Source organism: Equus caballus, chromosome 8 (genome assembly GCF_041296265.1).
Source record: "Equus caballus isolate H_3958 breed thoroughbred chromosome 8, TB-T2T, whole genome shotgun sequence".
Classification (NCBI taxonomy): domain Eukaryota; kingdom Metazoa; phylum Chordata; class Mammalia; order Perissodactyla; family Equidae; genus Equus; species Equus caballus.
The window spans coordinates 1,698,917-1,712,576 of NC_091691.1; the positions used below are offsets into that span (position 1 = coordinate 1,698,917).

Genomic DNA, 13,660 nt, shown 5'->3' on the forward strand with positions numbered 1-13,660 from the left:
CCCCTGTACAGTGTGCAGCAGCTCTTAGAATGCATGCTCCCTTGCTGAGCTGGACGTAGAGGCCAGTGTGGGAAAAGGCTGCCTGAATCGCAGTGCCTGAAGAGGCCATGCCGTCTACAGCCAAGGAGCACCAGAAATGGCTGCCAGCCACAGGCTGCAGGCAGCACCATGAGAAGAACTGCAGCCCACCACGAGCCATGGGTACTCACAAGTTTCAGCTGTTGCTGGGTATACATCATCTGTCCAGGGAGGGGCGGAGCCTGTGACACCAAAGGCTGGGTCTGTGACTGTGGTGGGAGCTGTGATGGTTGGTTCTGAGCAACTGTCGGCTGCTGGGGCTGTGGTGGCGGCTGGTGGTGCTGTGGGTGGTGCATCTGCTGCAGCTGCTGGGGCAGGGCCTGGGAGGGGGGAGGCTGTGGCTGCTGCATTGGTGGCTGCTGTATTGGCGGCTGGGCCTGCAAAGCCTGCTGCTGCTGCTGCTGCTGCTGCTGCTGCTGTTGCTGCTGCTGCAGCTGCAGCTGTGCCATCCGCTGCAGCTGCTGTTGCTGCTGCTGTAGCTAGGGGCAGAACAAGTAGCACTTGGTCACCCCATTGGCCCCTGGGCCCTGTGCTAGCCTTGCCCCCCAGAAGTCTGCCTGGGCTGCTCTCACCCAAGGCAAAGGGAAGGAAACACCTTCCACAGAAGGACCCTGAGGACACATCGTGTGCTCCTGTGCCCTGGCCATGAGATGCTGGTCCACTCCTAGACATGAGAGGATGAAAGAAGGCTGAAGGGAAATATCTGGAGGGTTTAGTAATATAGAGGTGCAGCTCCACAGAAGCTGGGATAAACACTCAGGTGACTGCAGTCCTCTAAGGCCTCTCTAATGATGCCTGTTTGGTCCCTACAGTGGTCAACAGTACGAGCCTCATGAAGACGACCAATGTCTGCCTTTCAGGATGAGTAGGAAAACTGGGACCGAAGATTCACTGTCAGCTCTGGGAGGGGGGGCCTCCAAGATCCAGGAGGGTGGCCACTGGGAAAAGGAGGCAGTAAGCCAAGGCCTGGAGGGGATGGGAAAGTGGAGAGGTACCTTCAGGGCTTTCCTCCCTCAACCAAGAGCAGACCCGACGCATGTCTAGATGCTGACTGCAAACCATGAGAAGAAGAAATGTTTTCTTACAAGCAGAGCTTCTAATGTGACATTGCCATTCCCGTGCAGGACACTGGAGGGGTGTCAATTAGTGCTGTGTCCAGAAAATGCAACACTCAGAGACAAAACAGGAGGCATGTACGTACTCAAAAGAAACACACCCCTGGGACGGCTCAAGCATTTCCACATTTTGCAGTGTTCTTCTCAGTTAACTCTTACATGAATCACTTGCACCCAGAAGCCTCCACTGATCCAGCCCCTCCAGCACAAAGTAGGCCCACAGCCAGACATCCAAGCCTGACAGAAAGGCCCTCCTCGTGCAATCACAGCACCCTCCTAATAAGTCAGGGCCTGTTACTCCTTTCTGTCACAGGCTCTGCAAGAAGCCCACGGAGGAGGAAGCCCAGGCACGAGTCATCAGGAGGCCCCTGTACCCAGCACTGTGGCTGGTGCGTGTGCAGGGCTCAAGGGCCAGAGAAGGGAGGCTATGTGCCAGGAACAAGGGCACCTAGTACCTGTTGCTGGTTTTGATGATGCAATTTAATCAGGTGCTGCTGCTGCTGCTGCTGCTGCTGGAGCTGCTGCTGCTGCTGCTGCACCACCGCCTGGAACTGCTGCTGCATGGCATTCTGCTGAGCCTGGAACTGCTGCTGTTGCTGCTGCTGCTGCTGCAGTGCCACCTGCTGCTGTTGGAACTGCTGCTGCTGCTGCAGCGCTACCTGCTGGAGCTGCAGCTGGGCTGGAGACAAGACCCGTGAGTCAGGCCCAGGTGCACAGCAAGGGAAGCCCAAACAAAGGCCCATTGCCACTGCAGCTATGCACACAGGGAGGGTGGCAAGACGGCCCAGTGCCCTGACTGCCACTGGAATGGAACACTCAGGTTACACAAGAGGGACAGATGTGATGGGAGCGGCATTTGTGTAGACCACGGAACTTACTATTACGAAGTACTCTAAAATAATAAAGAGCAAAGGGTTGACTAAGCTTTTAGGATGGCAAAGAGGCTCAGCCTCAGGCAACCACTAATCTGCTTTCTGTCTCTACAGAGTTGCCTGTTTTGGACATTTCATATCAATGGAATCTCACAACATATGGTCTTTTGTGACTGGCTTCTTTCGCTTAGCATAATTATTTACAACTTTCACCTATGTTGCAGCACGTATCAGTATTTCACTTCTTTCTACTGCTGAATAATATTCTATTATATGGATTTCCCACATTTTGTTTATCTGATCATCAGCTAATGTACATTTGGGTTGTTTCCATTTTTTGTGACTACGAATAATCCTGATATAAACAATCATTTACAAAATTTTCTGTGGTGTGGTTTCTTTTGGGGTGATGAAAATGTACTAAAATTGATTGTGGTAAAGGTCGTACAACTCTGAATATACTAAAAACTACTGAATATTGCACTTTAAATGGGTGAACTATAGGTATATGAATTATATTTCAATAAAGCTCTTATTTAAAAAAGAAATAGGGGGCCGGCTCCGTCGCCGAGTGGTTAAGTTCGCGCGCTCCGCTGTGGCGGCCCAGTGTTCGGATCCTGGGCGGGGACATGGCACTGCTTGTCAGGCCATGTTGAGGCGGCATCCCACATCCCACAACTAGAAGCACCTGCAACTAAGATATACAACTGTGTGTGTGTGGGGGGGGGGGGGGGGGGGGGGGGTTGGGGAGATAAAGCAGAAAAAAAAAAAAGAAGAAGAAAGAAATAATACAGAGATCCTTTGTACACATTGCCCAGTTTCTCCCAAGGCTACCATTTTGTAAACTTATAGTAACAACCAGAATGTGTACTCATTTGCATGGGTGTGTATATTAAGCGCTATACAATTTTCTCACTTAGGTAGATTCAGCCACCGCTACAGTCAAGATACTGAACAGCTCCACCAGCACAGGTATTCCTGGAGGTGCCATGCCCTTCCGCAACCCCCCTTCCCCCACCACAGCAACCACTAAGGAGTCCTCCATTTTAACATTTTGTCATTCCAAAAATGTTATGTAAGTAGGACCATACAATACGATTGGCTTTTTCATTCAGCGTAATTTTCTGAAGATCGCCTAGGCTGTAATGTGTATCAGTAACTCTATCCTTTTTTATCGCCAAGCAGTATGTCACGGTCTGGTTATCTTCCAGACTGTTTAACCATTCACACCATAAAGGATATCTGGGAGAGACTGCAGATTTGGGCTACCATGAACATTTGTGTACAGGTTTTCATGTGAATGTGGCTCTCATTTCTCTGGGATAGATACCCAAGAGTGAGACTGCTGAGATGGACATTTAGTTTTTAAAGAAGCTGAACCATTTTACATCCCCACCAGCAATGTATGAGTAATCCAGTTTCTTCTCATCCTTGCCAGCATTTTAGCCATTCTGATAGTGTAAGAGTTTTTAAATTTATCTTCTTGTTACAGACTTCTACCTCTGTTTGATAGTCAGAAAACATTACGTGTATGGCAGTAATATTCTGAAAGTCCTGAGGCTTGCTTTATGGTTAATTTTTTTAAGCATATTTGTTCCTTCCACATGCTTAGATGAGGTTGTTTATTACGTTGTTCAAATCTTATCATTTTTTGTCTGCTTAACTATCAACAGCTGAGAGAGGTAATTGCCCAATACATCTTCTATTTTCAAATCTTTTTGCATCTTCTATTTAGCTGTGTTTCTTGTAAGAATTACATAGCTGTAGAGTTTCCTTTCATTTATATTCACTCTCACAGTTCCTGTCCTTTAGCAGGAGAGTTTAGTCCATGCACATTTATTGAGATTACTTATATTTTTCAACTTATATGTATTTATCTTCCCTTTTCTAAGCTTCTTTTCCTCCTTTGTTTTTCAGCTTTATTGAGGTATAATGGACAAATTTTTTCTCCTTTTTTGAAATGTATTTTTGTTGGGTGGTTGGTTTCAATTTTGTATATTGTTTGGATTTGTTTGCTATTTTTTTCTTATTCCATTAGAACCCTTAGAACCTTAGAACCCTCTCTAATTATTTCCTAAAGTAGGTTTTACACACACTTGATAGACCTGGTACCCTTGGTAGATTCCCCCTCCTGACTTCCATTCAGTTCAGTCTCTGTTTATCTTCTTACGCCCGCATAGCAGACTTATATTAAGAGGCAGGACAGAATAATGGCTAGGGGGACAGCCTCTGGCCTCTGATCCAGACTGCCTGGACTCAAACTCTGTCACTGCTCTGTGCCTCCATTTCCTCAGCTGTAGAAAAGAGACAATAATAGTACCTACCGACACACTGGACTAGGAATTAAGAAATCTATTTTTAAAAAATTCATTTTAGGTAAATCCTTCAAAATAGTGCTTGCAATGTAGCAGGTCCACATGGAGTGAAGCTGGCTCTCAGCATCGCTCTTTTACAGAGGTAAGTGTCATTTACACCAAGGATTCTCAACCTTGTCCCTACTGATATTTCAGGCCAGACAATTCTATGTCACCAGTGGAAGGCCATCCTGTGCATATAACGTATTTAGTAGCATCTCTGGCCTCTCTACCTACTAGATGCCAGTAGGACCCCCACAGTTGTGACATCCAAAAAGGTCTCCAGACATTGCCAAATATCCCCCAGGGGTGAATCGCTGGTTTAGATTCTCGCTGATTTAGATTTACACACATTTACTACCTTACCTGAAAAACACTTCTTCTCCCATTTCACACCTGTCATCTCGGAAAGGATAGTTTGAGAGTTAAGAGGAATTGGTGAGCCAAGTAAGAGTATGCCCTTAAAAAACCTTTTAGTGGGGCTGGCCTGGTGACACAGTGGTTAAGTTTGCATGCTCCGATTTGGCAGCCCAGGGTTCACAGATCTGGATCCCAGGTGTAGACCTAGCACTGCTCATCAAGCCATGCTGTGGCAACATCCCACATAAAAAACAGAAGAAGACTGGCACAGAAGTTAGCTCAGGGCGAATCTTCCTCACACACAAAACACCTTGTAGTGAAGGTCTCCTGAGCTTTGTTAATCTAAAAATGCCTCTGCCTCCCCCTAGTCCTTGGAAGAGCTTTGCTAGCACACAACTGTGGTTGGTTGCTCTATTCTCAGCAGTCTAACAACCTCCTACTGAGTCTGCTGAGTCTATTATTTGCTCCTTTACAGAAACTGGCCATTTCTAAGATACTCGTCTGGCCTTTGGTGTTCTGCTGTTTCACAATAACAGGTTAAGGCCTGGATGCCTTATTTAACCTACATGGGTCCACTGGGTTTTCCTCAGCCATCATCTCCTCACATACTGTTGTGGCTTTCATTCTCTCCCACTTGGTCCTTTTAGTAGATGTTAGTCAGACTTTCTGATTTTATCCTCCATATTTCTTGCCCTCCTATTTCTCAAGTCTTCTTCTCTGGGCTATGTTCTAGGTAATTTCTCCAAATGTAGCTTCTGGTTCACAAAGTCTTTCTTCAGCTGTATCTAATCTGCTATTAATCATCCACACTTTCTTCTTTTAATAATTTTATTTCTTGTTTCTACAAGTTCCACTTGGTTCCTCTTCAAATCTGCTTGGTCACTCCTCATAGCGTCAGTGCTTGTTCATCATTTGGAATTCTACCCTCTGTTTCTTTAAGCATACCAATTCATACCTAACAATTGCTGTGTGTGTGGTCCCTGGGTGTCTACATGGGCTTATTATTTCTCTTCCTCCTCACGGTAGCTCTGCTGCCTTTCATACCTGCTGACCTCTTGAGTGTGTGCTCACTGCTTGCCCTTCATCTGAATTCCCACAGGCCTCAAGTGGGAGCACGCTGCTCACTGTGCTCTTGCTTCTGGGGGAACTGGGGATGCCAAGACCCCAGCATAAATCCTGCTGGGCAGAGAGATCCAAGGTTTGCTTTCCCCAAGCTTGCAGCAGCCAAGACACAGCAGGGCAAAGAGCTTTCCCTACCTTCTGCCAGCCCAGTAATACAAAACGCAGCCTACCCCAGATCTAGTTATCCAGAAGGAAGAGGGTTCCTCAGCACCCAGTCTGTCAAACAGCCAGAAATAGGACTTATTTTTAAAGTCAGCTCTACGTGCACATGATATAAGATTCATTGAGGATCAACAACATAAAATGAAAAGTAAGTCTTGCTTCCAAACCTGTCTCCAGCCCCCAGTCTCACCCATAGCCATCAGTTTGTACTTCATATGACTAAGGCAGGTCACCTAGAGACTATCACAATGCACCCTGGATGGCCCTTTGAGAGCACTAGCAAAACCTCTGACCCAGGTCCTACACTCTGAGGTCAGTGGATTAAGGCCTGAAGTGGCCTCAATCACACAGTGGCATCTGGACAAAGTGTCAGAAAGGGATAACAAATGCCCCTCGGCCCATAACACCTATTTCGGGTAGCCTAGGCAGGCAAGAGGTCAAAAGCAGGGAAGTACGGTCTCTGACAGAGGAAGCAGCAGGACCTGAAAATAGAGAACCCACTTCAAACCTTCCCCTAGTGCCACACAGGACACCAGGTTCCTCAGAAGCTGACAACAGGATGTGGGCCAAGGTCAGAGTGGGGAGGGTGTGGGCAGTATACCAAAGCTTCGCCACGGAACTTCTCACAAATAAAATCTTAGGAATGAGACTGTAAGACAAATCATGGGAGCATTCCAAACTCATACATTTTAAAACTATCTTTTATTATAAAATATAAGTTTGTGATTAAAAAGAAATTCAACCAATACACCAGAGTAGAACATAAAAAGGAGCCAGAGCTGGCACTTTTCCTGAGCATCCTTCCACAAAATGCCGTGTGTGTGTGTGTGTGTCAGGTGTGCTGCTAAGACAAGAGGGGACACAGGAGCTTGAGATAAAGAACTAAGGGAAGAGCTAAGAGTCAGATGGCAAGACATCAGTAAGGAGAAGAGAATGAAGATCTGAGAAGGGGATGGCTGGGGATGGAAGGTTCCAGCACAGGAGTGGTTGGGAATGAGGAGGCACATGGTCTCTGAGAAGAAGAGCAAGATGACGCTCGTACAGGAAATTCAACAAAGAATAGGGGTGCTGGAGTCAGAGCCTGGGCTCAACCCCAGCTCTAGGCTGTGGCTGCCTCATGGGCAAAGCAGAGGCAGCAATACTGCCTTCTTCACAGGGTTACTGTGAGGGATGCATGACAAAAACACATCGAAACACCACAACCTGTAAGTGAGTGCTCAGAGCAGCTTTATTTGTAACAGCCCCAAACTGGAAACAACCCAAACGTTCTTCAAGGGTGAAGAGCTACGTAAACTCAGCCCATGGAACACTACTCAGCAATACGCAGGAACAAATTACTGATACAACTTGGAGGATCTCAAGGGCATTACACTGAGTGAAAAAAGCCAATCTCAAATAGTCAAACACTGTATGATCTCATTGATGTAACATTCACAAAGTGACACAATATCTTATAGAGACAGAGAACAGATTGGCAGTTGCCAGGGCTTAGGGTTGGAGGGAGGGTGTGATTATTAGGAGGTAACACAACAGCTTGTTGGTGGCAATGGAACAGTTCTGCATGCTGACTGTGGTGATGGTCACTCGATTCCACACATGATAAAATCTCATAGAACTGCACACACAAGCGCATGCATAAGAATGCATGTAAAAACTAGTGATGTCTGAACAAAGTCCACCTGAGTTGACAGTATTGTCCCAATGTTGATTTTTCCATTTTGAAAATGTACTAAGATATCATCACTGGGGAAGCTGGGAGAAGGGCACATGAGAACTCTGTGCTATTCTGAAACTTCCAGTGACTCTTAAACTATTTTAAAAATAAAAAACTACATAAAGGGGGAAAAAAGTATAGAAGCACTATGCAGTACTAAAGTACATCCCAAGTACTGAAGAAATGTTCACGAGAATCAAAGGTCCATCAAGACAGGTTCTGGAAAGAGAGGGAGACCTGCCCCGCAGCCCTGCTCCTGCTAGAGCAGCTGTGTGGAGGGGACAAGGGGCCGTGTCCTGCAGAGGAGCGCAAAGAGGGCAAGACGCTTCCTTCAGGGAAGAAAAGCCTGACAGAGACATGGCTGTGAGCCACAACCCAGGGCCAGCCAAGGAACAAGGACAGCACTAGAAGGGACAGCTGCCGAGATCGGGGCAGTCCAGGGGGGGAGAGGAACGCTGACAGCACTGCTTCATGGCTGAGAACATCCTGAGATGTAACTGTTTCTATTTCAGCTACAAAACACAACCCCTTGAATGGAGTCCCAGGCTGCCCCAATCTCCTGAGTCCTCTACTTCCGTGAGGGGCAGGAGGAGGGCCTCAGTGTCAGTTAACCCTTCTGGTAGCCTAAAGAAGGCTTAGAGCCTTTTGTCTCCACACACAACAAAGATAAAAAGACAGAGCTCCTTGGAGCTTCTCCGTGCATTTTTGATAGCATCGTAACAAAGGAATAAAATGTGCGTCACCTGCAAAGAAAGCAGCAGGTTCTCTAAGAAGCGTGGTACTCACTCTGTGGTGTTGTGGTAGACACAACAGCCATGCCGTGGGGGGCCATCCCTGAGGTGCCAGGGGGTGGCTGCCCTGACAGGGGCATGGGTTGGCCCATGGCACCAAGGCCACCCATCCCACCCAGGGACTGTCCTGGGCCCCGAGAAGGCATGCCGATTCCAGCTGCTCCAGTGGCAGGTCCACCAGTCAGGCTCTGTAGTGCGTTCATAGGGTCTGTGGGAACACAAGGGCACAGTATCTCAGGACTGGGCACGGCTCTGAAGGCTGTGAGGCCTCACTGAGCACAAACTGCCTCCTGTCTCCAGGCTCAAGTCCCTCAAAGCCCCAAAAGGTGAGAGTCCAGAGGCCCAGGAGCCTCCCAAACCCCTGCCCAACTGCCTGTCACACCCCAAGGGCCAGGAGTGTGTCTGTCACCGCACCTGGACCATGAGCCCTCCTGAAGAGAGAACATATCCCATACCCTAGCCTGGCCTGTACCAGGGTCCTAACATTGAGGGACCTTCGACGACAGGGTCCTAACACTGAGCCTTCGAGGGCAGGCAGCAGTGCTGCCCCTCTTGGCTGTCCACCTCTACTGCTGGGTGAGATGCAGCTGGGAAGTCCAAAGACAACAAAAGATGATGGGCTCTTCTTCACAGGAAGCGAGAGCCTGAGGGCCAAGAATGGGGAGGAGGGGGCTGGGGGTGAGGCACAGATGTTCTCCCAGGGAGGTTACAAGTCTCCTTGCACACCAGAAGCCCATCTCTGCTAAGTCTGTGCAGGACCCTCACTGAGGAGTTCTCAGGACAAACCCCTGCATCCAGGCCATCACACCAGAACAAGCTAAGACATGCAGGAGGGGTCCAAAGAGCACCGAGCAGCACAATGACGCTCGCCAATGGTGAACTCAGCTCAGTGAGCAATGCTGTGACCTGGGACGAGGAACCCAAGGCACTCATCACAACAGCATAGACTCTGAGCAAACGGCTACCTGCAGACAGGAGTGGCCCAACCAGTGCACCATGACACAGAACTGGGTACCCAGGACCCCACACTCCAATGCCAAGAACCCGGACATTCTCCTGGCCACGTGCTCATGATCCCTCCTGGCCCTGGAACAGCAGACAATCTCGGTACGTGCCAAGAGACCCTGCAGGAGACAGGGCCCACGCAGGCAGGTGCAGCCAGCTCAGCAGGCAGGCATGGGCGCCTGGCATTTACAGTTCTGCTGCTGTTGCTAAGACCAACAGCATGCCGGGCTAGCTTCCTTCCTGACATGCTTGGAGCTTAGCTGGCCGTCTTGGTCTGCTAAACCCCTTCATTGGCAGCTCAGTCAGCGAGACCAGAGCTAAATCAACAGGGTTCCCATGTGATAAAGCCCTGAAATTAAAAAATAAAAAATGATAATTCTTAATTTACAAAAAAACTCTGTAACTTAAGAAAGTGAATTCACAGCTTTTCTCTAAGAAATACTACTATAGGTTATTATACTGAATATACCATAATAGTTCTCTCCCAGAGAGCTCAAAATCTTAGATAATGTCTCAATAATTGTGTGGGTTTTTATCATCTTTTTGCTGGGCAAAAACATTTGAATGAAATGGGATGGGGCAGTATTGTCTGACTTCACAGTCTGCAGGGAAGAGGAAGGATGGAGGAGGGGGCAGCCCTAGCTCCACAGATCCCATGGCCAGCCAGAGCCCTTCTTTCTGTGAACTTTCTCCTCTAGCCTAACCCCATGAGTGCACAGCATCCACAACCTCATTTCTGCCACCCCAGATCCGAGGTTGGGAAAAACTTTAATTCAAAAAGGAAAAACTCTTACCACTGACAGAAGCTTGAGATTTCTTGTTATCTATTAAAAAAAAAAAAAAAAAAAAAAAACCCAAAGTAAACAAAGTTTTATATAACCACATATTTTCACAATCAGTCAGTTTTGCAGGCATTTGCCCAGAGGTCATTTGAGGTCAACTGAGTTGACCCTCCCTAGAAACTAAACAAAACATACCTCAGAGCTTCAGAGTAAGTAGGTGGGTAGGTATGTATGTATGTACGTGTGCGCGCATCTGTCCGACTCCTGGCAGCACTGACACATAAGGGGGCCGGGGAAAGAGGGTACAGAACCACCTCATGGTCAACCTGGGGCCTCGGAGAACATCCCCCAGGCAGAGGCTTGCTCTGGGCCTACTCTGGCTCTCCTTCCTTCCCAGGTCCAGGGTCTCAGCTTGGGCCCGGAGCAGCAAACAGGAGAGCTCAAAGGATCCAAGATGGGACCACACTGGTGCTGAGAACTCCACAACATCTCCATTTTCAGCCCCCTCTGGTGAGGCAGCATCTCCAGTTTCTAAATGAGGAAACTGAGTCTGTCCAAGGCCGGCTAGAAGCCAGATCAGGCTGGCACCAGCATCACATGGGGCACTGCCACACCACTTCCAGTCTCTTACAATGAGTCTGTGAGACAGCCGTGGATACCCTAGGCCCACAGGTCTGTGTACACTGCCATGCCAGGGCCACCCCCCCAACAGGGCAGCCCAGTTCCAACAGCAGAGCCCCTTGCCAGAACAAACCAGGGCATCTTATCCAGGCTGCTCATTCCATGGCTCCTTGTTCCAATTCCTCCTGTTCTAAACACCGCTGGACCTTCCCAAACACAACAAAGAATGTGAAATCAAGTGAAGTTCATCTTGCTGGCCATTCTGGTAAAAAGTTAGCGCAGAAAGACACAAAACTTCCTGGCCAAACAGGGGCCCTAGGATTCCTAGTATCTCCCTTTGTCTGAGATTCCTGACACTGAAGCTGCAGCTGCATCTACAACCATGGGGGAGTAGTGACTGGACTTGCCAAGTGCATGATCCAAGGACAGGCTGTGTCAAGAGGAACCCATCTCCTGTGGTCACACCACTGCAGGGAGACAGGAGGTGCTAGTGGCTGAAACTCCAGAGTGGCCAGCCAGCTCAGCTTCCTTTAGAGACTGTGGCCATCCAGGAACACTCAGTGTCTACATGCTTATGCATAACACACAGAAGACCACAAAGACCCCTGACCCCAGAATGCAATGACACCCTCACTTCTGAAGAGACACGGCTGCTGCTGGGCCTGGCTGACAGGACCACAGCAGGACTCTGGTAGTCAGAGGAGGTGGCACGCAGCAGGGGCCAGGCGACCCTTACCAGGGCAGGGAGCTAGAGGCAGGACTTAGGAAGTCGGCCTTAGAAGCTCCCAGCCTGACAGGAACACACGTGTAGGTCAGACCTCCATTCTAGTTAGTGAATTAAACTAAGTAGTAGAGAAGGAAGTTTCCGGCCTAGGGTAAACTCTGCTTATTTAAGAACTGCCTAGAGATCAAAGCAACAGCCCTCTGAAAAACATTAAATGGACAAGTAAATAGCAGTCCAGTTTAGGACACTTCAAGGCCAACATTTCCATTATGCGCGAATCAGCATTTTTGAGGCTGAGGCTCTGGGAGGATGGGAAGTATGGAATCAAATGCAAAGCAGTGAAGAACTTCCCAGAAAGCAGGCGCTTTTACACAGACATTCTGACTCAGGCACTGGAGCCAAGGCTTCACTGCTGCACAACAGGGCCAGCATCTCACAGCAATCACAACCACCCAGAAATGTAAAATTTTACTTACGAATGTCTCGAAAATGGATAATGAGCCTGGCCACGAGAGAAAGGTATTCATCCTAAAAGTAAAAACAGGAAGCAGTTTAATCCCAGATGAAGAAGTGAAGCTGAATGACGCCCCTTCCTGCCCCCTCTCACTGCCCTGCCACCAAGCCAAGGGTTCTTCCCGAAAGGCTGCCGAGCTGAGGCCCACTCACAGGAAAGGCTCTGCCCGGCTGGGCCTCCTCTCGAATCCATCTCTCAGAGAAAAGCTGTCAGTGCTCAGCTTCAGCCGACCAACAAAAGGCACAAAGGAACAAAAAACCAAGAAGGGTACCAAGAGACTTCAAACTGCTGCTCCTTCCACTCTGCTGCAACACTCAGCTGAGAGGGCCGTGAGCCAGCTCAGGTATCCCTCTCTTCACAGAGCAGACGAGGGGCCAGCCTAAGGTCACAAGGCATGTCAGAAGTAGATGTGGGCGGGCCACTTTTGTCTTTGCACTGTTTGTATCAAAGCACTTTCACTTTTAATACCCAGCCTGTTGCTTTCTCACTGCTGACGTCAGACTTGCATGCAAATCTGCACATGCGCCCCTGGCTGTGCTTTTCAGAGATCTGTGTTAATCTGAATTTACAGCCCCAAAAAGGGAGAGGGTAAAGCGCCACTCAAGGGTGGCAGGTGAAGGTCACTGCTGAAGGCTCTCTTTGTCCCAGCTGTCATGCTTCTGGAACAGCCCAACAGGGCCTGCCTTCCACCAACTGTCCTCTTTGCAACCATGGACACTCGCTCCTGGGTGTTCCAGGGAAATCTCTCCTGTGGTCTAGGAAAGGATGTCTGAGTTAAAAATCTTATTTTGGAGAAGCTGTACCATCCTTCTCGTCCGTGAAATGCCCATCCTCCAGCAAGGCAGCCCCAAAAGGGCAGAGCCTTCACTCTCTGCTCTGCTCACACGACCCTCCTCCTAAGTCCACTAGACAGCAGACTGATGACACCCACACAGCTCAGGACCCAGCTGCAGCACCTGTGGTCGTACTATCCCGGGGACACACGCCTGTGAGCTCAGGGACAAACAGTGAACCTACTGTCAGAAGAACACCTCCAGGGGAAAGGGAAATAAAATGAAAGTGGTCTCAGATGAATGTAAAAATACAAGCACACTTTCTAAAGCTGCATTATCCCTCATCTATCTCCAAACTTCACCCCACCAGAGGAATCAGCAGAGGAAAACATGAGGGGAAAAGGCAAAGCTGGGATGATAAGCACATACAGAGAGGGCAGGTACAGAAGGAGGAACAGTGAGGCTGTGCTGGAGCAAAGGGACACTCAGAAGGTATCATCAACACTCCCAATTTCTGACTGTCCCCACCACTTTCTGGTAGGAAAGACAATGTGCTGGGAGTAAAGCGGGTCCCCTAGAGTCAGGGCTCCTGTGTGTGGACACCCTGCCAAGGTTGCTCCTTGAGGGACAGCGGTGCGGGGAGTGGGAAGTGGAGAAGCTAAAGGAAGCTCGG

General features: G+C 48.8%; 1 protein-coding gene across 16 annotated transcripts in view; it reads right to left on the reverse strand.

The window, feature by feature from the left end:
• Positions 1 to 13,660, reverse strand: part of MED15 (mediator complex subunit 15) — a 71,719-nt gene that overhangs the window by 18,492 nt on the left and 39,567 nt on the right. For 6 of the 16 annotated variants that reach the window (XM_070275217.1, XM_070275218.1, XM_003365441.5 and 3 more), the window contains 5 exons: positions 12,177 to 12,228; positions 10,368 to 10,397; positions 8,564 to 8,776; positions 1,649 to 1,872; positions 210 to 557 (listed from right to left, as the gene is read on the reverse strand). In XM_070275217.1, coding sequence (XP_070131318.1) covers positions 210 to 557; positions 1,649 to 1,872; positions 8,564 to 8,776; positions 10,368 to 10,397; positions 12,177 to 12,228 — 867 coding nt within the window. Of the gene's footprint in view, positions 1 to 209; positions 558 to 1,648; positions 1,873 to 8,563; positions 8,777 to 10,367; positions 10,398 to 12,176; positions 12,229 to 12,366; positions 12,710 to 13,660 lie in introns of those variants that run through there. The other 10 variants (XM_070275219.1, XM_070275221.1, XM_014742020.3 and 7 more) reach the window with 7 other exon arrangements.